Below are 26,551 nucleotides of genomic sequence, written 5' to 3'. Positions count from 1 at the left end.
TATGGTGCTGTGTGTCCTCACCAGCTCAGCAGTGTCCATAATCCCACAGGAGGGTGTGGGGTTCTGCACAGACGAGCCATGTTCTCTCCATTTCCAGCAGAGCTAAAGAAGTGTGGTTTGTCCTTTGCTTGAATTTCTGGGAAATTCACTTAACAAATTTAAATTCAGCTCACTGTTGCAGTCTATAGAAAGAAATGCTAACAAGTTCTGTAATCTTTGGCGCTGGCTGTTGCATTGTATGCTTAGAGCCATGTGCCGTCCTTAACCTGTGTGGACCCTGGACTTTGTTTGCTGCATGAGTTTGTTTGTAGAAGGGCACGTGGGCACAGGAGGGGGCTTAGAGTCAGAGAGAAGGCTTCTGGGGAAGCAGCCACATAGAAATGCAAATTTTTTGTTTGAAGACTTAAAAGAATTTTCATACAGCTGGTAAAAGGTGGTATTGATTTATCCATATGAACTTTTATCTTTGGGAAGGCCTGGGGTCCACAAAAGAATCTTGCAGACTCTATAACTCAATAGCTGCAGGTTTGCAAAGATTATTTTTATGTCCTTTGTAAGTCTGTGGAGTTAAAACAATGATTTCTGCTTTTTTTTTTTTCTTGAATTTTCTCTCAAATTTTTGCCCATGTCGTTTCTGTGACCACTGGAGAGCAGTGGTACCCAACGCTAGGTGGCTGTCTAAGAAGTGATTTCTTGATTCAAGGCTCCTAAAGAAAATTGCACTGACAGTACCATGTTTGTATGTTTGTGTGTGTTACCTTTCTTCTGGAGCTGAAGGGGAAGTGACCTAGTGCCTAATTACAGAAAATGGCATCAGTGTAGTGTGTAAATTGTTGTGGCTGCTGAGGGTAAAAGCACACCACAGCCCTGCTTCACAGAGGAAATTGGGTGGGCTCATTTCTCTTCAGCTGGGAAGATTGGAATAAAAGTAATACCTAAAACTGGGACCCTTTGTAATATTTCATGTTTGTTTACATTTGTTTGTTTGCTGGCCACAAACCGGTGCCACCCTTTCTTTACTGGAACACCAGAGACCTCAGAAATAGTTCCCTTGAGGAGTTGCTCACAGCCCTCACTCACAGGTCACATGCAGGAGGTTTCTGATGCTCCTTGTGATTGTTGTGTTTTTATTAGAGCCAGGCTGCTCATGAGCCAGCTCAGGTGCCTCCCTAGGGGCTTACAGCTGGAGTGTAAGGAGAGACAGTTGGGGATTTTGCTATCCAATAGATGAATTTTTATCACTTAAACACAGAGAATTGCTGGGATAATGTTTTCTATGAGACTGTTTCCTGAACTCATCGCCTAGTCTTAATGTCAAGTCCTCTACAGAGGTGGCAGCTGAAGGAAGGCTCAGGACTACTGTTTCTTAAGGCTGAAAACAGTTGCTTCCAGTGTCGCTTGTTAAGAGACTTTGAACCACTTGGCCAGATGCCAACACCTATAAATGCTCTGAACCTGCTCCTCAGGTGCAGCAGAGCTCTGACCATGTAATTCAGGATGCAGTAGGAGATGAATGATTTGGGATGTAGCTGGAGGCTGTGACTCCTTCTGAGATGAGACTTAAAACAGCCTTAGGGCTGCTTCGAGCTGGGCCAGCTGCAGCTGTCCCCTGGGATCAGTGCTGCTCGGTTGAGAGAGCTCGTGTGCTGCTCCCATTTCCCTGTCTTCCTACCTCTGGCAGTTCTAATTTGGAGCTTGTAGTTGCAGTGTAGTTGCCTCACTGGCTGTTTCCCTGGAGTTTCCCTCTGTGCAGGAATCACAGCCTCCCAGCTGGCATTAGCTATGTACCCTGTCCCTGTACCCTTGCTAGTCACATTTTTAATGAACTGGTGCCAACAGCACCTGCTCTAGTCTGGGAAGTCTGGTTCCACTTGGGCAGTAGCAGACCAGGTGATATGGATCTGAGGGTAGATGAGCACAAGGACACCTCTGTTTTAAACAAAAGGGTGTTTGGTGCAGGGTAGATTTGCTGAGTGTAGTCGTAGCACCTTCTTGTCTCTGAGAATGGGGATGGGACACAGAATGGAGATCACATGGAGGACAGACCTGTCAAGCCTCTCATATCCTGTGAAGTTTTACTTAACCTGGCTTTTGCTTGAGTGTCTCTTATATTTGCAGTGCATTGCCACAGCCCCCTTCCAGTGCCATGAGCCTGAGATGGACAGAACTGGTCAGTTCTTTCAGAACCCTGACTGCCTCTGGTGAGGAGACAGAGCAGTTGGGTCTGGCACCTTCCCTGGTGAAGGATTAATGTGTGTGGGGCCAGGGAGTGGTTGAGAAATGAGAAAGAAGTGCAAGGCTGGGGAGGGGTGGTAACGAGAGGGTTTTGAGCTGTCTGTGGCTAATGTCACTGCTGGGTACTCATTATCAAACATTGCACTGTGAAGTGAGTGTGTTCACATCTGAACTAGAACAACTAATCAGTGCTCTGTTTCAAAGTAGTGTTTTTTACAATTGTATCCTTAAAGTTGCCTTTACTGAACAGTTCAACTAAGCTGTGTACCAGGGTTTGGTGACTTTTCTTCACATATGTCCACCTGCCATTCTCCTCCCTGCTGTATCTTTGGGTACCTCCTGCTTGTTTGGTTATTTCTCAGAATTTTAACATTGTAAATTCATAATCCTTTACCAGGATATCTTGTGTGACAGTGACAACTGGTGCCCCTGGGATTCAGGTAATTTTAGTGCAGCATGGGTGGAAAGAGGATTTCCTTTTGAGAAATGAGTTTTAAATCCCAGTAATTTCCATGCCAAATTTTGAACTTTTTTTTTACCCTTGTATCCTATGAAAGTGTGAAGAAGCACAAGGTGGACTTCAAAAAAATAAAATCATTTAAATAGATTTGAATGAACCTGGTTCCAGAGTGTCTTAGTGATTTAGGGACATCAATCTTATTTGGAGATTGAAGGGAGCTGTGTACTTGAGGCATAAGTTCATGTTTGCCAGTATGCCCATCTGTCACCTTTACAGCTCCTGACTGTATCAGAACAACTCCATCACTGTATCAGAATTCAGCCCCGTGATTAACTTCTTTCTTGTATTTGTTTTCATTTTTTTCCCCTCTTCAGACAAGTGAGAGACAGACTAAAGCAGCAAGTTGTTGAGATGACTGAGAAATTTCCAGGCTTCAGACCAGGACTTGCCATTTTGCAGGTATTGTTTCCTTTAATGACAACTACAGAAAATTAATTGCTTTGTAGTGGTAAGGGCACAGCTGGTGAGCTTCATCAAAGCTGCCTTGTAGTTGGTAGCATTTTATTAGGAACAGTGTTCTCTGTGGGATGGTAACACAGTCCTGTTACGTCTTTTTCCCAAGTATCAGGGTCCAAAATTTTTTGGGGGTTTTTCTGTTGTTTTATTTCTTTCTTCAGACCTTGTTCTCTGTTGGAGTGTTGTGTTTGTGAAATGGTGAAATCAAGCTGTTTGCCTATTAAGAGCAGTCAGTGCTTGTAGACTCCATTTGAAATCTCTGCATTTGAGTGAGCCCTGAAGTTTGGCAGCTTTCAGAGATGTGTTTGTACAAGAAATACTCCAAATGAGATGTTTATTAAGTGATTTGGTCTGCTGTTATGTCAAAACATGGAGAAAAGATGGGCAGAGGAGGGGAGGGAACCCAAACAAAGCTAAAACTACTTCTGGCCAAGATGACTTTGAGTGCAAGGGATGGAACAACATACTGTTGCTGAATTGGATATCTCTCAGAAGAGAGCAAGTGTTAAGAGTCTACACAGAAAGGCTTGCAGAGGTAAAAGCACGTCAAGTAAAGGGGTTTGACCTGTGTTTGGTAGATTTTTTTTCCTTTGCAGCTATAAAAAATGGAAATTCTTTGTGCTTAGGTCAGAGGGTGACTAGCAGTAGCAAGTGTCATGCTACAGGAAGGAACTGTGTGTCCACAAAGGATTAGAGAAGTGACTTTTGTTCTTACTCAGTATTTAGGGCTCCTGTAGAGCCTTTGGTGTCTGTGTGTGGATTCCAGTGCTAATACCACCATAGCACACAAAGGCCATACTCGTCTTGATTGCCAGGAACAAATCTGTGCTTGTGTTTTGGTTTTTTTCCCCTGGTTTTCCTTTCCAGTAGCTTTAAGTAGATTGTTTCTACAGAAAATTTGTCTGCAGATGATTAGAATGAAGGAAGGAGGGTCTACAAATCTAGTAGTGCTTTGATGAAAGCTGCTGAACTATTGACCTCATAAACTGTCTTCAAAAATTGCTGTCTTGTGGCATTATTGGATTGTTTTCATGGTGGGCCTGTATTCCATCCTGCGTTGTCTCAGAGTCCTTTACTACCTGTTTGGTCATTGGCTGTCTTTTGTAAGCTGCCAAACAGTCTGGGCTTGGAGTTCATCTCCTGATACTGATATTTGCAGCTGTCTGTTTTTCAGTGAAGTCAGGACAATGAGAAGTTTCTTATTTGTAGCACAGCATACATTGTGTGCTCTGTTCTTGGGAGGTATCTTTTGAGCTCAAAGAATAAGTCAGTTAATCTTTATTTTTTTGTCCTGTAGTCAGTAATTCCTTATTCACACAACATGTTTGCTGACATCTGCTTTTCTGCCCTGTATGAAGCAGACCTTTTCCTTAACCCAGCAGACTTCACAGGGGAGACAGCCCCTTTATCTGTACCTAAGGAGGAAGAATCAGTGTGATTCTGGGGGATCAGGTAATGCAGTAATGCGGTCAGCCCTGCAGCTTGTAGGCCGTGTGAGAACCAGGGATGGCTCCCAGGTACCAGGGAACAGGAATTCAAGAGCTTGCTTATCAGCTTTTCCTTACTTGACCCCTATTTTCTTAAGGTTAGAAGGAGTATTACCTTTAACAAAATGTACTGGATGATGCAAGTAGTCTCCTGAAATGCAGTTGTACTGTAAGCACTCAGTACTGCCAAAGACTACAGATATTTGTTCCACTTACTGCTTTCTCTTTGTGCATCACTTTGGTTTTTTTGTTTGGCAGGAAAATTCTCAAGGTTCAGCACAGCAGTGGAAGAAATGTCTCCATCAAAGCACACATGTACATAAAATAAAGATTCTTGGGTATCAAAGAGGCCCAGCGTTTCTGAAAGCCTTAATAAGATAATTGAATGTTATCAGCACCTACTGATCATGTTAATTAGCTAAGGATTTAACTTCCTCAGATCAGATGGCAGGCAATACTTTCTGCTTTGGAGACCACTGTGTTTTCAAGGTTTTTCAACAGGTGCAAATGGTGTTTTTGCAGGAGTTCAAACAACTTGTCTTTAGTTGCTTCATACTTGAAAGAACTTTCCTGTTAGCACCAGCTGTTTATATCTTCTATCAGTGTGGTTTACAGTAATTCAGGCATACCTCTGTCTCCTTGAAGCAGATCCAAGGAAGCTGAGGGTTAAGCCCATCTCAGGGTCTCTATTCTGTCCTGTAATTCAAATGTCTTTTCATCCTTAGGTTGGAAATCGGGATGATTCAAACCTCTACATTAACATGAAGCTGAAGGCTGCTGCTGAGGTAATGCCTAGACTTTTAGGACTACATTTATCCTGCTACAGTTGGTCAGTTATGAATATGAAAAACCAGATGCAAGTCAATAATTTTGTCTAAGCTTTTCCACTATTGGAGAAAGCAGTGTTGGCCTGAGTTCTCAGTTACAAAAATGTGGTGTAGGTGTGTAACCTGGGAGCCAGGTGGAGTGCTCTGGTCACATCAATGTGGATTGGTGCCACTTCTTGTGTGGTCATCACAGATTACATTTGTCTGAAGTGCAGTCTTTCCTGACCTGTGGCCTTGTCCTTATCTTCCCTGAATGTCCTGTACCTGCAGTTGCCTTGTTCTTGTCACAGGTAGAACATGACATGCTATAACAGGGCAGGAACACAGACGAGGGCACTTTTCCCTAGGTGATACCTGGCATTTCTACTGGCATTTTAAGGTAGTGTGCTGTCAAGCAAAGCTGATGTTATTCATGTCAAAAGGTGAATAGTTAAAGGACAGACTCATTGGGCAAAGCACTAATCTTTCTTTGATGTTATTTCTAAATCATAGGACTTGAAGCCTCAGGGACAGGAGATAAACTTGGGAAATGTGACAGAATGCAGCTGTGATTTAGGTGGATAGAGAGATTAGCCAAATCAATTGGATGTCAATTCAGAAATCAGATAATTTGTTGTTATTCTCATTTGCAGATTGGGATCAGTGCCAATCACATAAAATTGCCAAACACAGCATCAGAAGCTGATGTAAGTAATACAGCCAGTGATAAAAATAATACGTAACTTTGGTGTTGAGCTCAAGATATCTTTGCACTGTCATTGTATATAAAAGGACTACTTGCCTATTGATAATAACTCATGAAAAAAAGAATTGGAACCTGCTAAGATTTTGCTTTTTTTAAAAAAAAACAAACTAGAATACTACAATGTATGTAAAATTTAGAGACTTTAGGAGCTGGTTTTTTTTTAATAAAAAATGTAAGTGGTTTATACTTTTGGGTGAAAAAACTAAACTTAAAGTTTATATCTTTAAATCAAGATAAGATTATGTTGTTTTCCATTGCATCAGTCGTATTTCAGTTCATCAGCCTTTAGATTTTTGGTGTTTGCTGTTGTAGGTGCTCAAGTGCATTGCCTCTTTGAATACAGACCCAGCTGTTCATGGCTTTATAGTGCAGCTGCCACTCGACTCCGATAAACCCATCAACACAGAAAAAATAACCAATGCTGTAGCACCTGAGAAGGACGTGGATGGGTAAACTGACTTCACCCCTGGAGAGCACGACAGCTACTCCAGAAAGAAACCTTTTTTCTTAATTTTTCTCTTGAACAATGAGGCTGGGAATCTTACTTGGCCTTTATTCTTTCAAAATACAGCTTAAGTAGCATCAATGCTGGGAAACTCTCTAGAGGAGACCTTGGAGACTGCTTTATTCCATGTACGCCAAAGGGATGCATGGAACTTATCAGGCAGACAGGTAAGGAGATTTCCATTCATTATTCATGACTGCAGTAGACTTCAATAAGTGTAGAAATTACACACATTGGAAGGCTCTGCTTCACAACTTCTGCTGAGATACCACATTTAATCTCTGCTGACTTAGATAGTAAAAGAACTAGGTTAAAATGGTCTTTCCTTCCTCCCTCCCAACTGCGATTCCCTACCACACTCAGCAAAGAAAAATAGTATTCTGAAGCACCAGGGCCAGATTTAGACTGACCAAGACTCCAGAGCAGTCTGAGTTAGCGTGTACCAGGCTAACTGTGACCTCTTTTTTGCTGTCTCCTGACTCTCTGTGGTGCAGGTGTCCAGGTGGCAGGGAAAAGAGCCGTGGTGATCGGTCGCAGTAAGATTGTGGGTGCTCCCATGCACGATCTGCTCCTCTGGAATAATGCAACAGTCACCACGTGCCATTCCAAGACCTCCACCCTGGCTGAGGAGGTAAGGGCAGGCTGTAGTTACTTGTTCCAGGCCACTGCTGCTCCATGCATATTGCTGCTCAGTGTGTTGCTGCTGTGAGTCATTAGGTCTGGGGTGTCTTTCATCTGAATTGGTTTCCCAGTCCTGCTCATTGTGTGGTTATGTAAATACTTCTGCTGGAATAGGATCTTGATTATTTTTGGCACTTAATTAGAGGGATTTAATTATAACAATAAAATTATTATTTTTGTTGTCTTTGAGCAAATGCAGAGAATTTAATCATCCTTTCCTAATCTCCATGTATGGGTTGGCAAAACAGCATATGTTTTTGATGTTTTGATTATTTATTTTTTTTTTACCAAAAGACCGGGTGGTCTTCTGCTCTAATGGCTGAGAAATGTTAGGCCAAATGATTTCTCAGTTGGTTTATTTTTTTCAGTCGATTTTCTGTGACAGGGAGTTGGTACCATTTTCCTCTTCAGCAGTGAGAGTGACAGAAATAGTGTTTTGCTGTGCTGCCACCTACTTGGATTTCGTAGAGCCATCAGCACTGCCAGGCTCTGTAGGCAAGTATTAAAGCTGAAAAGGGAGTAGGAGTGTTTGAATATAACTCACAAAGTAGATCAGAAACACTGCAATGCTTCACGGCATTAAGTTGCTGTTCAGTAAGACCATCATTAGGTTGATTAAAAATTGAAGTGCTAATACTTAATGAAATCTTAAAAATAGTTTATCTCCCTTGAAGATTAAAGGAAAAAAATTCCAAGGGCTAGCAGCTTCCTAAGCAAATGTGAATGAAGCAGTGCAGGAACTGACAATGAGCTTTAGTTGGAGTCTTTAACACCAGCTTCATGACTGGATCTGTCAAATTTACTGAGTAGTCCCTGAATGAATATTAGTGCTGAAATACAGTCAGTGTCCCCTGGAGTTGTGTGTTATGCAGTCCTGGACATGAAAAGCACAAGACAGTGCTGTCACAAGTGAAGTGCCGCTTAGTTCTGTGCAGGGGTTGTTCTTGGCTGAATAAGATGAATTCTTGCTGTCTGATGAGTACTGGGTATATTTCTAGCACTGAATGTGCAGGGATATTTGAAGGGAGGAAGAGAAGAATATTCAGAAGGCTTTAATTTTATCTAAATGTAGCCTGTATGATCCACTTGGGAATCATGGAGGAGTTCAGAGGAGGTTGTGAAGTGTTGACTAGCAATAGTTGGGGGTAGGAGTGTGAAAATAGGCCATTATTTCTAGCTGCAGGAATTTGTCCTTGCCAAGGAACTTGCAGCTACCTTTAGTTGCTGACAGTGCCCTTCCATGCCTCCAATGGCAATGGGTGAGCACGGTTTGACTGCAGCTGAAGCTGATCAAACTTGCTGCAGATGCAGCTCTGCATTTTTCCACTGCCAGTGTGATACACGGTTGTTTGTTGTTTTTAATTATTTTTTTTAATAGGTTGGCAAAGCTGATATCCTTGTGGTTGCAGCTGGTAGAGCTGAAATGGTAAAAGGTGAATGGATCAAGCCTGGTGCAATCGTAATAGACTGTGGAATTAACCATGTGCCAGGTACGTGGGCAACTTTAACACGTGGGGATGTGTTTGTATATAAATGCAGTTGCTAAGTTCATGAATACCATTTCCTTGGTATCTTTGGTCTACATCGACTTCTTTGTCCTATAAGTCTGTCTTAAGTAGTGTCTTTGGCAACTTCTGACAATGCCAAAGTAAAGAAAACACTGGTCTGAAGAACTCTCCTAAAGCAGAGCAGTGACAGTTTTGATTCTTCCTTCAACGAGGCTGATGATTAATAGAAGAAAGAGGAGGCCTACGAAATATTGCAACAGAATATCCATTTAATTTGCCCCACTTCACATAGTGAAGTCTTGTCGCTGTTGTCACTTTGGAGCACAGGGCTTTGCTGTCATTACTTCGTGGTTGGATCTGATGAAACTGTTCCCTTTGAAGTACAGAAATGACAAGCAGCCTCTTAAAGTAGCTGTGGATTTGTTGAATCACAGCATTAACTTCTTAGGCTTGAATGGCTGTTGTCTTGAAACAAAGCAGAATTGTGCAAGAGTATTGGTGACAATGGCTTAGGCATAGAATAAAGTGCTTTAACATAATGGATTTTAGGGTAGGGTTTCACTTAGCTGCTCCTTCCTTATAAAGATGGTACAGACAGTCTGGCAATTTCTGTTTTCATCTCATTTTAAATCCAAATTACAGATATTGAATGATATGGAAAATTAGTCACTCTTTCTGTGCTACACCCACAAGGCTTTTAAAAGGTAGTTTTCATAATTAATCAGTCATTTTGTTGCCATTATTTAACAGAATGTAAAGAAATTTCTGTTCAGTGGTCTTGTTACTCAAAGTTGACATTAGGCTGCTTTTAAAAACATTAGTCCTCTATCTAATTAAAATTAAAAAGTCATCTGCTGTTGCTGTTTGTTGCTTGATGTTTTTGTTCCAAGCTATCCAAATTTAGGCCATTTGCCAAAACCCACAGGGTCACTGCTGATGTGCATGAAGCAGAATGGGTTGGAGTCTCCCCAACTGCCATGTTGCAAATAAAACCCCCATTGTGTTTCTGATGTATGATGGCATGACCTTTTTTTTAGGCATTATGTGAACTGCATTTCTGAGGATATATTCCTGTTCCTTTGCAATTAGCCTGCCTTGAGCAGCGCACTGACATCTGAGCTTCTTGTGCACCCAGCCCAGTCAGTGTCACATGGAATACACTTAATGGCATTGAGATTTGATAATTGAGACTTGATAGAGTATCATGGAAACTGTCACATTTTGAAATTATGGATGCTACAGGCTCCTTTCATTTTTTTTTTCTTTCCTGTGGTTTTCTGAAGCTACTGAGTTCTCCTGACTTTTTTTCCCCTCTGATATATTGCAAAATCTTTTCAGATGAATCTTTTGGGAAATGAGTACCAGAATTGTGAGAATTGCAGTGCTATAGAAAGAACAGCAGCCAGCTTGCTGGCTTCTCCAGCTAAGTCACTGTATAGATAGAGCATTGCTGCTAGCTGTGATGGGGTGAGAGCACATACATCTTACCACAGATGTAAGTGCACCCAGCTAGGTGCAGCTGGAGGACATGGCAATCTCTGGATATGCCTTTGGTTTGCTAGTCAGGGTACCCTGTCCAGGCAGATCCCAAACTAATTTGATATGTCAGGGCTTTACCTCGTGCAGTCTTGCCAAGCTGGAGTTTAGGACAAGTTGTAGCCATGTAGCAACATAGAAATGCAGCTGCTGTGCTTTTGAGTGGAGAGTGGCCTGAACTCTCCAAGGGTGCCGGTTTGGAGTCTGGAAGAGACACTTGAGCCACATCTGACTTTATGTACTGCAATAAGCAGAATTTCCTTAAGGTAGGCAGAGAGGAAAAAACAATCTCCTGAAACCTCTAGTAGAACAGACAAGTTCCTCTTACTTTCCAAACTGGGTTGTATTTGTCTCTCCTCACTGCTGCAGTTGCAGGGCTGGTCCAGCAAATACTCTGTATGCTTTACTCCAGGCCTGTAGAAGTTGCTTTGGTACAGAAAGGGAAAGCAGTGCAGGTAGAGGATATTCCCGAAGATGGCAGTCCTGGAATGTCCCTCTCTGAGTCCTGATGGAAGAAGCAACTCTGCTTAAAGTTCCTGCTATGGGATTTTGCAACCCTTGCTAACAAGGAGCCATGAGAGTGGAATATGAGAGCAGCTTTTTTGCAACATGGTTATAGTATCACTGATACTCTCTGTACCTAGTTTGTATTTTTTAAGAGTGGGATGATGAATATTGAGAAAGTGACATTTTGGGGAGAGATGGCAAGTATTGTGTGTGAGCTTTCTTTCAAAAGAATATTTTGGAGGTAATTGAACAGCTCCTAGGCTGTGCTCAGCAGTGCTTGTCGTGAGGTGCAGATGCAGAAGCAGGGACTGGGGGATTGTTTGGCGCGTGCTCATCTCTGCGTCTGTGGAACAGATGAGGCAGTTTGGAGTGCCAGCTTATTTTCCTCACTCTTGGGCCGAGAGACTTCCTGTCCAGGATGGCTGATGAGCCTGCTTGGCAACCTTGGAAGAAAATAAAATTACATTATTTACCGTTAGCAGCCTTAATTAAATTGGTCTCTAGGGGGGAAGGCCAGACTGGTCTGCAGTTCAGGCAGCAAACTGACAGTGGCTGCAGAAACACTGGTTAGCAGCTGTGATGTTATTCAGGCTTTGAGCTTTAGGGAGAAGCAGTGTTGCTTAAAACACACAGCAAAGCATCCAAGCTGCTAATTGTCAGTAACAATGCAGCTAAAAAATAATGTTGGCAGGAGCTGCCTTTTGTTCTCTCTTTGGTTTTAACATTATCAGCTGTTGAGGAGTTTGGTTTCTCTTCCACTCCTCCCCCTCACCAGATTTATATGAAAGTTATTTACTGTGTTCTGTTCAAACATACACTTATTGTATGCAATATAATATTTCAGTATAACAACATTAAAATCTATTTTCAGGTTTTCACACTGGTTAGAAGCTCCCTAGAATCCTTTATATGAAGCGATAATCTTCCATTCCTGGAGCAACTTAAATTTTCTGGTTTTATGTTCTGTAATCTGTGACTTTCTTAGATGACTGTGCTAGTTTACTAATTCATTTTGTCTCTTCGTCTCTTTATGGGTGAGTTTAAAGGTTACCACTGGGAAAAAGTACTATGTCTGCTTCTAACTTGTCAAGTCATGCGGTGAAGGATATAGCAAAATACATTGCCTGAGAGAAAGATTTTCCTACTGAAGCTTTCTTAAGCCAACTGTGAAGTTTGTTTTGACAAGACTAATCTCTGTGAACTGGAATATTTACTGGTCCATCATTAAACTAGCAGTGATAATTGAAATTGCTTTCAGTTTTTGTAAAAGCAGGTGATTTTATTCAATAGTAAGGCCTATATGCTCTCCAAAATGGAACAGAGGAAATGTAAACCTGGGGGTTTGGAACAAGTCAGCCATGTTTCAAATCTCACCTCTTCCCTGCTGTTGGATTATGTCTTATTCAAACTGTCGTGTGGGTCATGAGCCACTGAGAAAAGATCTGCATCCTCCAGGGAAGGGAGATCTGTCTGGCTGAGGATAAATGGTGCTTAATGGGAGGATGTGTTGCATGAGCTGTTGACACCCTGCAAGTGAAGTATGATGATAACAGCTTCATCTTGTGATGTTGTCTTAGCTTTTTTATCTTTCTTTGCAGCTTCCTGGGTACTCAGCTTCTATTTTGTTTGCTCCAGCAGAATTAAAGACTTCAGCTTCAGTCAGTGCTGTCTCCTCTGTTGCTGTGGTGAAATGTGATGTGTAACTTACTTGTCTCCTTAAATCCCCAGACAGCACAAAGGCCAGTGGAAAAAGAGTTGTGGGAGATGTGGCATACAGTTCAGCAAAGGAAAAAGCTTCTTTCATCACCCCAGTTCCTGGTGGTGTTGGACCTATGACTGTGGCCATGTTAATGCAGGTACTGAGCAGACTGTGGCTATCTCCGCTGTTTTTGCTTTGGGATGTGTTGCTGCTGACCATCAGCGTACTGCCAAAGCAGCTGGTGCTCCCTTCTTGCTCTTGCAAGTTAGGATTTTCAACTTCTAGTCCAGACAATTTGGATTCAGTTAATTGAGGAAGAAGATGGACTTTAAGAAAGTGCTAGAGCAGAGGTTTCTGGTTGGTCAGTTTTAGGGGGTTTTTTTGGGGGGTTTTGAGTGTGGCCACTCAAAACCATAAAAAATGGGCCTGTCTTATAATGCTCTGGATGTAATTCTGAAGCTATCATTGGGGTGATTGGATAAAAAGGAGGGTAACAGTATAAACAAGCTCCCTCTGTTTCCATGCTTTGCTTAAGAAACCCTTAAGAACACCAAAAAAATTCCAGCACACTGGAAGATCGGTAGGGAGATAGATATGGTGGGATTTTCTTTCTTTTTAAGAAAACAGTAAGCAGAATATAATTTTGGCTTATTAGCAAATGCTTTAATAAAAGCACTTTGGTTTCATCCCCAACTGAGATGGGGCAAACCTTTCTGGTCTCTTTGTTAACCAGTGCAGTTCTTGCAGTGCTGGTTGCTTTAATGCATTCACTTGCTCACTTTAGAGCACTGTGGAGAGTGCACAGCGTTTTCTGGAGAAGTTCCAGCCTGGAAAATGGACCATCCAGTACAACCAGCTTACCCTAAAGATGCCTGTTCCAAGGTAATGCTTTCAAATGAAGGAACTCTAAGGTTTTCCTGAGGAAGCAGAGCTAAATTGCAGTTCTTCTGTGATAGCTCTTGAAGTGTAGTCTTGGACTTTCACATACTTCAGGCCAGCTAGATGGTTGCTGATTCCAAAATACAGTAGGAAAAGGAATATAGTAGGAATAGTATGAATATAGCTGATTCCAGAATATAGTAGGAAATAGTGAAAAGCTTGTATTTTGGAAATTTTTCAGTCTGGCATGCCGAAACTGTAGCATCTTCAAATAGGAGTTGCTGGTGTCAAGTCCCCAAGGAGCAGCTGAAAATATGCAAAATACCATCTGGGATCATAACACATTGCCTACAAAAGGCATTCAGGAAAATGGGGAGGTTGAGGAGAGGGGTTGTTGTTTGTTTTGGGTTTTGCCTTTTTTTATTTTTAAAAAGGCAACTCTGCCTATTCTGATGTACCTGGTATTGGTGGGATTGATGAACTTAACTAGGTGGGGTTTAAAGACTAATTTGTAAAATATAGATTTTAGTTTGTAGTTTATTCCATCCAGAAGCAGGGAATTTGTGGGGAGTCTTTGACTTACATACTCATTCATCTTGCTCTCTTTCTTTAAGTGATATTGAAATCTCACAGTCTTGCATACCCAAGCCCATTGATCAAGTTGCAAAAGAAGTTGGCCTTTTCCCTGATGAAGTGGAGCTCTATGGCCAAACTAAAGCCAAGATTCAGCTCTCAGTTCTGAAACGTCTGCAGAACCAGCCAGATGGCAAATATGTCGTTGTTACTGGGTAGGTGCTTCCTGAACTGAGACATCACTTACAAGATGAAAAGAAATTTTATTATCATGGCTTGTTGTTGAATTGTCTTTTGGTGGGATGACTGTATGGAGGTGCTCTGGGTTTTAGTAAATCACACTGTGAAAATGTAGTACTTTGGGAAGTAGATTGATCACTTGTGGCAAACAGTGGGAACCTAGCTTAATGTTTCTCTCCAGCAGATGAATTGTTTTGGTCTACAGGTCAGGGTTATGAAGGGTAGACTGGTTCCTAGCCAAAATTCTCCTGGTCTAGTAGCCTGCTTTCAGTAGGAACTAGTAAATTGTTTCAGAGGAAAGTTGTCAGCATCTATGTGATAATTTGCCAATCTTTCCCGTTTTGAATTGATGAAGATTAGCTGAAGTATGAGCCAGTTCAGAATTTGGATTCTCATTAACTGCTAGGTGACTGTTTTATCCCTGGGATTTGATTCTCACCCACTGCAAGGCTGTAATTGTGTCTCTTCTGCTTTGTTGCTGCAGAATAACTCCCACTCCCCTGGGAGAGGGGAAGAGCACCACCACTGTTGGCCTTGTCCAAGCCTTAGGAGCACACCTTCGCCAGAATGTCTTTGCCTGTGTTCGGCAGCCTTCTCAGGGACCAACTTTCGGCATAAAAGGTACAATTGTTCTGTTGCTTGCAGTTGGCTTACATGGACAAAGATGGCATTCAGAAATACTGTTCTGCTGCTCTATAGTTTTACATTATTTCTAGTTACAAGTGCATCTATTTTAAGAAAAAAGAGCTTTGGGTAAGTTCTTCAGTTTTGTCTTTAAGGTACTGTGTTGGGACTTAAACTCAGCTGCTCAGTGGTAGCTGCCCTCTTGGAGCCATTAAGCAAACTGATGTAATAGCACTCTGGGCTGGAGACCCCTGGATTCTTGTAATCTGACTGTTGTGTCTCTGCAGGTGGAGCTGCAGGTGGTGGCTATTGTCAAGTTGTCCCCATGGAAGAGGTAATTCTTTCAACAAAGCCTCACTGCACTCACAGCTCACAGACCCTAAAGAGCTGCTGAAGTCAGATAGCTGAGAAAATGTGTGAGTTTATGACCTAGAAAGAACTGGGTGCTTGATTTCAGCAAACCCTTTTTTTTAGCAAACAACCATCCTTGTGTTGTTTCAGAAGTGTGTCTTCATGGTCAGGGAACTTGACAGAGCTAGGACTTCCCAGTTCCTCTCTTGCCTTCCCTTCTCTACCTTAAATTGCTGTGTACCCTGGAGCAAAGTACATCCTATGCCTCATTTTCCCAGCACTGAAATGAAGATGATAATGGCTTAATGCATTTTGGAAGAATATTGCATAGTTCTGTCAGCTGTCGTGGCCACCGACTCTTTCCGTGAGCTATTTTGGTGTGCTTGTGTTTTAGATTACTAACATGAACTGGGAAAAGGGAATTTGGGAATCAGCAATGCCAGGACCTCAGCCTGTGGGGGGCTGGCACTGGAGCATATTTTGGGTGTGACTTGGCAGCAAGTAAAATTCTGTGTCTGGAGGCAGGGAATTAAAAAGCACGTGTAGCATGTGCTCTCGTGCCGCTCTCAGAGTAATTGCCTGTAGAATTCTACCTTTGTCTCATGCATTGTAGATTGACACAGAACAATTTCAGGAAGAAAAGCAGAAACGATCAAAAGGGCTGTTGGTTCTAATTGATGCAGCAGGTCCATAAAAGATGTTCAGGAGGCAGAATATTGATTTAGTCACGTGTCAAGTACGTGTGAAGGATAGATGTGACAGGAAAAATAACCTCCTCCTCTCTGGGAGGGTTAATAAGACAAGCCAAAATACCTGACTGTGTGCTGCAGTGGGAAACAGCCACACTCTAAGAACCAAATTGGCTGGAATTATTTTTATTTGTTTTGTTTCACTTGTACCAGGTGGTACAAATACACTTGGTTTTGTGGGGGTGTTTCAGACAATGCAGGTCTGATAAAGTATCTGGAGCCACTGGTTACAATAATGACCTTGATACATCATTTAATAATTCTGTGTGCAGCTTTCATCCTATAAAAAAGATAGCAAGTGAAAAGCTTCAAAGTTCATACTGCAGAACAAAGGTAATAATAATTGCTTCTTGTTGCATTTATACAGAATGAGACAACAATTAGCATTTACTAATTAGGATTTACAATCGGTGTGTGACTATCTGTTTTAGCTTTGTGGCTTTTGAGACGACAGTAGTAAGGCTTCAGTAAAATGGTGTTGTAAGGTATTCTGTCATATCACCTTTTCTAATATCCCCTTTTCATCTTCTTCCTTTGCTGCTTTGCTAGAGATGAAGAGGATTTTTTTTAACCACACCTTTTACTCACCTGCCATAATCGTAGGATCATTTAGATTGGAAAAGACTTTTAAGATCACCAAATCCAACCATTCCTCTGGCACTGCCAAGCCCACCACTAAACTGTGTCCCCAAGTGCCACTGCATGTTTCTGAAACACCTCCAGGGATGGTGACCCCACCACTTCCCTGGGCAGCCTGCTTCTGTGCTTGACAGCCCTTTCCATGAAGAAATTTTCCCTCATACCCAATCTAGATCCTTCACTAGCTTCACAGCTACAGTGCAGCCGGGGAACTCATGTACGCAAACCCACTCAAACTATGTTTTAATGAGATGGAACTAAGAAAACTACTAGCAGTGTCACTGTAGTACGTGGTCTATAACTTCTGCCTGTGATTCTGTGTTTGGGTGGTTACCTTAAGCAGAGCTCTGTGCAACCACAGCTCCACTGCTAGTGCTGCACAAGGTTGCTAGTTCCAGTTTAGCTCAGATTCCCTTGTGGGAGCAGCAGCCGCTTCAGCTAATGTATGTGTGAAACTTGCTGTGCAAATGAGGGGGTCAGTAGGAAGGTGAAGGAAGAGCAATGCAGAACACAGAGTGTGCTGAGTTGGGTCTTTTAAGTGCCAAGGAGCCTGTGAGAACTGTTCTGGTGGAGGGGAAAAGAAAAAAACAAACAACTTTTTATTTGGGAGCTTTGTTTTAGAAGTTTGTAAAATGACACGAATGTGGGGGAGGCATTTTTATGTTTTAGAGAAATTCTTTCCTCTCTTCCACATACTGCACTGAGCAATCTCTCCCCCTCCACCCTCACCCACTTTAACATTACTATTAATACTTCTCTTTCCATCTGTCTACGGTGAGTTGGAATAAATGAAAATTGCAGCAGGATGAGGTAACTGATATGTTTCATGTCCTCTAGTTTAACCTTCACCTCACTGGTGACATCCATGCCATTACTGCAGCCAACAACCTGGTCGCTGCTGCTATTGATGCACGTATATTCCACGAGCTGACTCAGTCTGACCAGGTACAATCCTTTCTTACCGTGTGTTTGATCCCAGCCCACTTTGCCCAGCCTGTTTTGGAGGTGCCAGCAGTGCTGATTAACTGCTTGTTTCATTTTGCAAGGCTCTCTACAACCGTTTGGTGCCCTCTGTCAATGGTGTCAGGAAGTTCTCAGACATTCAGATCCGAAGACTACAGGTGAGGTCACTGCCTTCTCATTGGCTTCTGGTACTGTTCTATTTACTTGTCCTTTAGGTAGGCAGAGCTACATTACAGAAATCCCTGTGTTGTCCCTTGGGTCATTCTGCTGGCATTTATTTTTTTACATAAAGTATGCAGAAGTGAGGCAACCCTTCATATAGCACAGAAAACAGATGCAGCCCCAAGGGGAGGTATCACTGATATAACTCTGTCAAGTACTCTGATTAACAACATGGGAAGAGACAGAGATTAGTATCCTTTATTAGTGGTGTCAGTTCAGTGTCCTTAATGCAGTTTAAGAAAAGACCAGAATCAGTCTCTGTACCTAACACACAGTTGTATCTAGAGATTAGGGGTTCCCATGTGACAGTTGTGTAGATAATGCAGCACAAAAAAAAAAAAACAATTCACAAAATTCAGCAAAAAGAGAACGTACAGAAGTTGCTTACCCAAATTGAGAAGACAAAGAAAACTGGAAAAAAAAAACCCCAGACCTGTTCCCTACATGGCCAGTTTCTCCTCTGCAAAAAAGCCCCTCCTGGTTAGGTAAGTAGCCCTGTCATTGAATGGCAGTCCCTGAGCAACCCACAGCTCCTCTGATCCTCAAAACTTAAGGGCGTGTGCAAGTTCACATTGGTTTCTGCAAAAATGAGGATTAACAGATGAATAGCTTTGCACTGGGCTTGAACCTTGCAGCTAGGAGGACAGACTGAGCCCTGCTGAGCTCCTTCAAGGTACAAGCCTTGAAGAGTATTCAGGCTGGGTCAGTTGCCCATTTGGAAGTCAGAAGCAATAGTCAGACTACTTAGGAAGGTTAAACTCTAATATATTAATTAGCTATAATGTCTTAACCATTAGAGAATATGTTTTTTGCTTCCACTGCTGAGCAAGAAATGATGTCATACTGCTTGGTGTTCCTGATGGACTGCTGAGGGAACTCGACCCTAACCACTCTTCTGGTTATTAAATGTCAAGATGTGAACAGGATGCTAATGCTCCAGAAAGATGATATCTGTCGTTGTTGTTGTTTATTTCCTTTTCTAAATTATATGCTCAGAGAGGAAAAGAACAGACTTTCTTCTTCCCTGCTGTTCTTCAGGAGAAAAATACAACTGAACTGTCTAGTTAATTAAAAAAACCTTGCTCGTTCATAAATCAACTGAATCGTTTCCCTCATGCCTAAGCTTGTGCTTGTATCAGGCTTCTTGAGATAATTCTTCTCTCAATTAAGCAACTTGGCAAACTGCCCATCCTCTCAGTGTGTTCAAGATCGGCTTTCTGGGATGCTGACAGCCTTGTGACTGAATTGTTTAATTCCTCCTTTGTGCTGCTTTAGCCAGCATGCTGAAAGCAGTGGCTTTAAATACGTGTGGCTGTGTGCAGTGACCCCAGGCAAACTAATGAGAAATGGATGTAAGCATGTGAGACTAATGACGGGAACAAGGCGTGGAAGGAACTGCAGAGCTGTCTCTTACTCTTTCACTAGGTGCCTTGAACAAAGCTTGGTGACAACCTGCCCTAATGAGCTCCATTGTCTGCCTTGCCCTTTCCAAGCTGGACAGCAGCAAGCTCTGTCCAGTTTGTGCTGATATGGATCATCTTACGTTGTTTTGGGGTCTGGAAGAAAGGGTCCTTATTTCTGAATATGCAGATGCTGCAGACAGAGCCTAAATGCTGCAGTAAAAGGTTCATTTCTGTGAATCTTTTCACTATACCTCTTATTTGTCTTTTCTTCCCATAGAAACTGGGCATTAACAAAACTGATCCTATGGCTTTGACAAAGGAAGAAGTAAATGCATTTGTGAGACTGGACATTGACCCAGGCACCATAACATGGCAAAGAGGTACTAGAGACATTAAATGAAAGAAAATATGTGAAAAGAGACATTTGCAGCTGAACCTGTGTTTTCCTGGGAAAGAGGGCAGAGCTGGTTCCTCCTTCCTTAAGTTTGGTGGGATAGTTGCCTGCAGCTGGAATCCCATTTCTAAAGGGTCTAACATGGGGGCTTGAATCTTCTCTGAAATCACAAATATTAAGTTTGCTAACGTGTGCAAGTTTGTGTTTCTGGGTTTGTTAGTCACTGAGAGAGTTGAATTTGGCAACTGTGGCCAGCAGCCTTTTTACCTTACTGTTGTATGAGTAAGGAGAGGGTTCTGCTCTGGGATTAAACTCAGTTTTAATCTGCCCACTTGCTCTGTTGGGGACTGACAGCAAATGAAGACCAGATTTTTTAAGAAGGTTTTTAAGGATAGTTGAAAGTAAAATCATTCTCTGGTCTGACAGATTTAATACTTCACTATCAAAGGAATTTTAAAAGAGGGCCTTTTCCTGGGTTAGGCTCCAAGAGTATTGCTTTTTCTTTTTTCTTTTAAAATACAGTATGAAATGTATTCTCCAGAATTTGCTTCATAACCTGTAATGAGGCTAAAATAGTCTGCCTCATGGGAAATACTTCATAAAACACTTGGAATATTTCAAGCATATAGAAAGAAACAGCAAATTTAAGCCAGTGTTCCATAATTTGTGTTTCCAAGGTAATTTGACTTAATGGAGCTATGTGAAACAATTCTCACTAAATGATAGTATGTGACCATTTTATCACTTAACTTAGAGAGTGTTTATTTTATTTCTTTTTGACTGCAATAGTTTCCTGGATTCATATTGGTTAATGATGGTGAAAAATCAATTGGAATAATATTATCTACTTTTCAGAGAAGCTTTGGTCTGGTGATTAATGCACCCCAAGTGATGTAGACTCCCTCTGGATGCAGTGCAAGCTCTGGTGTATCTGAGTATCTTAATTTCATGGCAGTTTTTGTGTAAGAATCACATTGAGGAGCACTTGCCGTTCTTTAGGAGAGGATGGTTTCTCAAACTGCCTTCTTCTCTTCATTGGTGACCTGGCTGGCTGTTTGTTACAGGGCAAAGATGTGAATTTATGACTTGGCAATGTGACATCTTTCCTCTTTGCATTCCTTGCAGTACTGGACACAAATGACAGATTCCTTAGGAAAATCACTATTGGACAGTCTGTAACAGAGAAAGGCTTCACACGGACGGTAATTGTTCCCTTTACTCATATGGTTTAAAAAGTACTTGGAAAAAGGAAGTTTCTGTAACTCCAGCTATTTTCATCTTTTACCATTATCTTCTTAAAGAGAAAGCAGAAAGTCTTCTCAACCAAGCAGTTAAATTTGCTACCAGTGCTGTGTTTAGTTTCATTGTCTCTTCCCTCCTTCCCTGTTGTCTCCTGAATATTGGCTTCCCAAACTGGGGTGACTGCGGCATAACCGTGGTACGTGAGTTCCCTTTCTAAAGATGGACATGACAGTGGTTCATCTTCACTGCTGCAGGTGTTTTGGGTGGGGTTTATCTGGACAAAACTAGACACAGTATCTGAGCTTGTCTAGATTCATTGTAATCAATACACTAAAAGAGGCAATTGGGCTGTGACTCCCCTCATCCCTTAAGTAACTGTCAAATTTATAGTTCAAATGAATTGTGCTCAGAAAAGCCTCTTTCTTTTGATTTGAAATGCCCTTAGGGTGCTTAGCTTCCCTAAGGTGGTAGTGTCAGATGAATTCTACCCTTCATTTCCTATAGAATCTGTGCTTTTCTGTTGGTGGGTTTTTTGTCTTTTACTGTATTGTTTAGTAATGCTCAGATGAGTTAGTAAGCTCAGTGTTCAAAAATAAAATTTGTTAGTGTTCTGTGTTCTTACATGAATCACTAATGTACGTGCCAGGAGAGACACGTAATAGCAACAGAATGAGTAGGTTTTATTTCATCTTGCAGGAAAAAAAATCCAGTTTAAAATGGCCAAATTTAATGGAGTGTTCTGAGAGCAATACTTTGGATTTCTTGTATATTATATGTCTGTATTTTTTCCTTTCTTTTTTTTTTATTACAATGGTGATGATTTCCCTTGTTTCGAGAATTGAACAGAGGTAAGAATTGCTGGGAGGGAATCTTAATGAGTTCATGTCCTTCATTCATCTCTTTCAGGCTCAGTTTGACATCACAGTGAGCAGTGAAATCATGGCAGTCCTAGCCCTGGCTGATGGGTTGGATGATATGAAAAAGCGATTTGGCAGAATGGTGGTAGCTTCCAGCAAAAAAGGAATACCAGTTACAGCAGATGACCTTGTAAGAGTCATTGCCATTAAATGCTTTTTCCTCTTATTTCTCAAAGTCCTTGAATTAAAAATCAGAGAGACAGTTCTTTGAAAAAAAAAATAAATTTACATATAGAAGATCAAAGAGAAAATCCCAGCTCCTGCAGTTAATGAAGGTTTTTTTCCTTCAGTGTGACTGCCACCTTATCCAGCTGTACAGGGGGTGTTTGTGACCTGGACAGGGACAAGGGTCCTGTGTGATGTGCTGTGTGCGTCAAGTTGAAACTGGCACCATAGGAGTTACAGGGGAAATACGTGGTGGCTTCTACGTAAAAAGCATCTTTATGAATCAGAAGAACTCAAAATGCATCCTGCTGGCCATCCTGTTTCTTAGGCTCCCTGGAGTGAGGAAAAAATTAAGCAGGAACAAAGCATTGTGCAAATTCAATTACAGACAATGAAATACCTTCTTCTGGGAGTCTGTGAATGCTATAAAAGCAGAAGCATTTGCGAAAAGTGTGTGTTGTCTGTAATGCAGCCTTTGATGAGGGACACAAATATTTAATTTCCCTTCGTGAAATGCTGAATGTCATAGCACTGGGGATGCCTGTTAGCAGTGTGTAAAGCAGCCCTAAGCAGCAGTTGCAAGCTGCAGCACTGCTTTGCAGCTGTCCCTCCAATAATTGTTAGTTCTTGGCAGGTCTGTGGAGTGTGTCAAATAGCATTTTCCCAAATGGTGCTTCAGCGTGGTTTCAGGGCAATGTCCTGTGTCCCAGGCACTTCTTCCTGACCTGTTTCCAGCTAGGTGGGACAGGGCATTGAGGCTTATCCAGCTCTTGCTGTCTTGCTGCAGGTGTTTTGTTTCCTTATGTTTTTGGAGGATGTGGGAGTGTTGTTTATTTGTTTTGCTTCCTCCCAGGATAAGGCTAAGAAACAGAAGATGGATGGCCTGAATCTGGCCTTGCAGGAAAAGTGCCAGGCTGGAACAATTTATCTCTAAATCCCTATGTGAGACATTTGTTGGGAATGAGAAAGAGCATGTGCCAAAGTTCTGTAGGCAGCTTTGAGATTTTAATTCCTACACCTAGCATGCTGCCAGTTTAACTTAAGTAACTGAGTTAAACCCTTTTTCTGGAATACAGGAGTGTGTCTTACTGCCCATCAGCCGTGTAGGCAGATAATGTGTGGCTTGGGAGTTACTTCGGCTTTTCTGTAGAGTCCAGGTGATGGAAGTATTTAACTTCAATTTGTTTTAAACTTTTTTAAAAATCTATTTATATTTAATTCTGTCTATTCCAACTGCAGAGTGGAGGGATGGCATCAGACATCCAGTAGGTTCTCTTGTCTGTTACGTGTTTGCACTTGATGGCAGCCAGTGGCTCAAGTTGTTAAGACCATATTACCTGCTCCTCATGCAGGCAGAAATGTAATTGCAGAGTCCAGGCTGGGTCCTGCTGCTGTGATGCAACCAATGTCATGAGTGTGCTACCACAAAGTGCAAAAAAAGTCTGGGACAAAACATGGAATCAAAAACTGACTACGGGTTTTAGAGATGGGATGTATCGAAGTGCTGCTGAGCGATACGGGTCTGAAATGTCGCCATGGAAATCTTGTTCTGCAGTTTTCATTATTGTGGAGATGACTGAAGTTTAAAGCTTATCCATTAAATGTTAAATAAGCTTTCATGTGGCAAGATTGAAATTAATGAAACAAAGCAGTGAATGTCTTGTGAAGAAATAGTCTTTCATATCTTTGAGTGCTGCGATTCAGTTGAAATTGAAAGGGAAGGAAAAGAGATTATGGGTCAAGTTTTTCATAACTGATGTGAGCATTTGGCTCAGGACTCATGACAGCAATTTTAGTTACTTTTTCAAATTCTGGATAACAGCTGGTTTGGTTTCCACTGGATTATCAGTCACAAAAATAACCAAACCCACATCTTCTCTTCCCAAAGCACATGGAGATGAAATCACAAGCTTTTGTTGCACAGGAAGCAGAATTCAGTAGGGTACATGGCTGCACCTGGGAGGAAATATGGGCTCCAGTGTTTCTTTCATGTCAGCCTGGTTGTTCTCATCAGCACAGAGGTTCACTTTAAAAGTTATTTCTGCACAAGAACAGGATGTAGCAGGTTGTTATTAAATTTTAAGGCCAGTATGTAAACCATGTTGCTGAAAAGAAGGAAGAAAATCCAAGACAAATGCACCTACAAAATCTAAGAACATTATGTTGTGCTGCTGAATGGGTTGCAGTAAACCATATTTACTGAGAGGTTACTCCCTTGCTGCTCTTATCTGCTAACCTTGCCATAGCATTAAAAGATGAATTAATTGTTCTTCATGCCTTTGCTGCAAAGTGATTGCCCAGCAAGGTCACAACTAAGAGGCTGCCCCCACCAGAAATCACAGATCCTCTTACAGGAATGTAAAGGTCATTTTTCTGCTTTGCCCTGATGAGAGTTAGTTCTGTGTTGAGCAACTTCTGGATCTAGTACCGGAAGCCCACCAGGACAAAATCAGAACCTTTACACTGCGTAGGAACCATCTCAGGGTCCTGGTACGTCTGGAAACTGATTGTCCTTTTTTCTTTTAGGGAGTAACTGGAGCTCTGGCTGTCTTGATGAAGGATGCTGTTAAGCCAAACCTCATGCAGACGCTAGAGGTGAGCACAGATGATTTGCTTCTTGGCTCTGAGAAGGCACTTAGAGCAACTGATTTAGTTCATTCATCATGGTCAGTGTGGGTTTGCTCATCTCAGAGCTGCGGGTTTTACTGTGGTTTCGTGCACAGGGCTAGGGGAGGGGGCTGGGTTCCTTCTAGGTCTGCCACTGGCATGTGGGATGACCCTGAGGAAATGCACTAAACTTTGCTGTGTCTTTAGTCTGTTGTCTTTCATGTCATGAAGTGTTTCGGGAATTTAAATGGTGTGGATGAAGGAGAATGACATAGAGTTGCTGGGATTTAGCCATCCATTTCCTAAGCGGATTAATACCTCCACTTGTGGAGATTATAATAATCCTGTTTGCCCTGTAGTCCTTCGTGCTGATAACAAATGTCTGATCAGAAGGCTTTAAGATCTGTCTTCTAAAAGTGTTTTTCTTTAGTTTCAGATACCACAGTACTTAGCTCCTGACATGCTGCTTATTTGCTAAATTGCACTTTCTGATTTTCTTTCTCTCTCTCCCGCATTCCCCTTGTTCTAGGGAACACCAGTGTTTGTTCATGCTGGACCTTTTGCCAATATTGCACATGGGAATTCCTCTGTGCTGGCAGACAAAATAGCATTGAAGCTTGTGGGTAAAGACGGTTTTGTTGGTAAGTGTGTGGAGTGTGGGGTATTTTAGTTTGCTTTTTGTTTTGGAGGGATCTGTCTTTTTTATCATGACTGTCTTTGGGCTTTTTTTTAAATCTTTTTTTTTTCTTGGAGGAAGTTTCTAATTTATATAATCAGAGTATGATTTCTTCACACAGAAATCTTTCACAAACTTTTTTTTTTATTTCCTACCCTAGTTACAGAAGCAGGATTTGGTGCAGACATAGGCATGGAGAAATTCTTCAACATCAAGTGCCGCTATTCTGGTCTCCGGCCTCATGTGGTGGTGTTGGTTGCTACTGTCCGAGCTCTGAAAATGCATGGGGGAGGACCTGCAGTAAGTACTGGGGAAGGTTTTCAGTAGGCCTGAGGGGCTGTTCCTCTTGTTCTGTTTCAGTCACTTAAAGCCCTGTAGCATTTGATCTGCTTGAAATTGTCCTGAAATTCAGAGTTGTAAAAGGAATTGGTATTTCCCTCTTTGACAACAGCTTCATTTTGTAGTATGTTACAGGTTCATATCTGCTTGTTTTATTGCCCTAGTCAAGTGCCTGCATGCTGGGCCACTTGTAACAGTCCCAGAGTGAGCCATGTATTTTATCATGCAGTCTTTTTTATTTCCTTTCATTTTTTTCTTAGAAATAAAAAGGATTGGTATGAAGTAGAATGTTGTATCTTGATACTGTTTAGTAAGAATCAAGCAGGGATTGCTGTCATGGATAAAAGTCTTATGGGGCTCCATTTCTTTCCATTTTTCCACAGGTCACTGCTGGGGTACCTCTGCCAAAGGAATACACAGAAGAGGTAATCTTTAAGCTGTTGTGACAGTGGACCAGCTAGCTGTGGTTATGACATGATGGTGTCATGCAGCATATGTCTGGATTACAAGTGTGTCATTTATTTAGCTGCCACAGAAAGGCTTCTCCATTACATTACAAGCTGTAATGTTTCTTTTTTTTTTTTTGGTGATGTTACTTTGGCTCTGCTCTTTCAAACATTTATTGTCCTCCACCTAGCCAGTGTTCAGAGCCTTGTTTTTCTCCTTGACTCACACAGTTGTCTGTGTGCTCAATTTTTCATAGTAATATCCACTCTGTTTCCCCAACCCTCTCAATGTGGAGTAATTGCTTAGCTGAAATATTGTCTCTGAAAATATCCAGAGTGCTTCTCTGATTACTCTCTTCTTAGCAGCAGTTTGTTTTTATCCCCACCTTGTTTGCAAGTGAGGGAAGTGAACTAAA

The 26,551-nt window shown here is 41.7% G+C and overlaps 1 protein-coding gene across 1 annotated transcript in view; it reads left to right on the top strand.

The window, feature by feature from the left end:
* MTHFD1 (methylenetetrahydrofolate dehydrogenase, cyclohydrolase and formyltetrahydrofolate synthetase 1) overlaps positions 1 to 26,551 on the top strand; it is a 39,828-nt gene that overhangs the window by 4,681 nt on the left and 8,596 nt on the right. The window contains exons 2-22 of the mRNA XM_015631351.3: positions 3,070 to 3,154; positions 5,424 to 5,483; positions 6,158 to 6,211; positions 6,583 to 6,719; positions 6,842 to 6,942; positions 7,270 to 7,406; positions 8,835 to 8,946; positions 12,736 to 12,863; positions 13,491 to 13,588; positions 14,200 to 14,373; positions 14,883 to 15,019; positions 15,310 to 15,356; positions 17,599 to 17,706; positions 17,808 to 17,882; positions 19,627 to 19,729; positions 20,869 to 20,945; positions 21,892 to 22,032; positions 24,594 to 24,662; positions 25,204 to 25,315; positions 25,511 to 25,650; positions 26,073 to 26,114. Coding sequence (XP_015486837.1) covers positions 3,070 to 3,154; positions 5,424 to 5,483; positions 6,158 to 6,211; positions 6,583 to 6,719; positions 6,842 to 6,942; positions 7,270 to 7,406; positions 8,835 to 8,946; positions 12,736 to 12,863; positions 13,491 to 13,588; positions 14,200 to 14,373; positions 14,883 to 15,019; positions 15,310 to 15,356; positions 17,599 to 17,706; positions 17,808 to 17,882; positions 19,627 to 19,729; positions 20,869 to 20,945; positions 21,892 to 22,032; positions 24,594 to 24,662; positions 25,204 to 25,315; positions 25,511 to 25,650; positions 26,073 to 26,114 — 2,137 coding nt within the window. The remainder of the gene's footprint in view (positions 1 to 3,069; positions 3,155 to 5,423; positions 5,484 to 6,157; positions 6,212 to 6,582; positions 6,720 to 6,841; positions 6,943 to 7,269; positions 7,407 to 8,834; positions 8,947 to 12,735; positions 12,864 to 13,490; positions 13,589 to 14,199; positions 14,374 to 14,882; positions 15,020 to 15,309; positions 15,357 to 17,598; positions 17,707 to 17,807; positions 17,883 to 19,626; positions 19,730 to 20,868; positions 20,946 to 21,891; positions 22,033 to 24,593; positions 24,663 to 25,203; positions 25,316 to 25,510; positions 25,651 to 26,072; positions 26,115 to 26,551) is intronic.

This window comes from Parus major, chromosome 5, assembly GCF_001522545.3.
Source record: "Parus major isolate Abel chromosome 5, Parus_major1.1, whole genome shotgun sequence".
Classification (NCBI taxonomy): domain Eukaryota; kingdom Metazoa; phylum Chordata; class Aves; order Passeriformes; family Paridae; genus Parus; species Parus major.
Note: the sequence above shows the minus strand (reverse complement) of the source record. Positions and strands in the feature narration are given on the sequence as shown.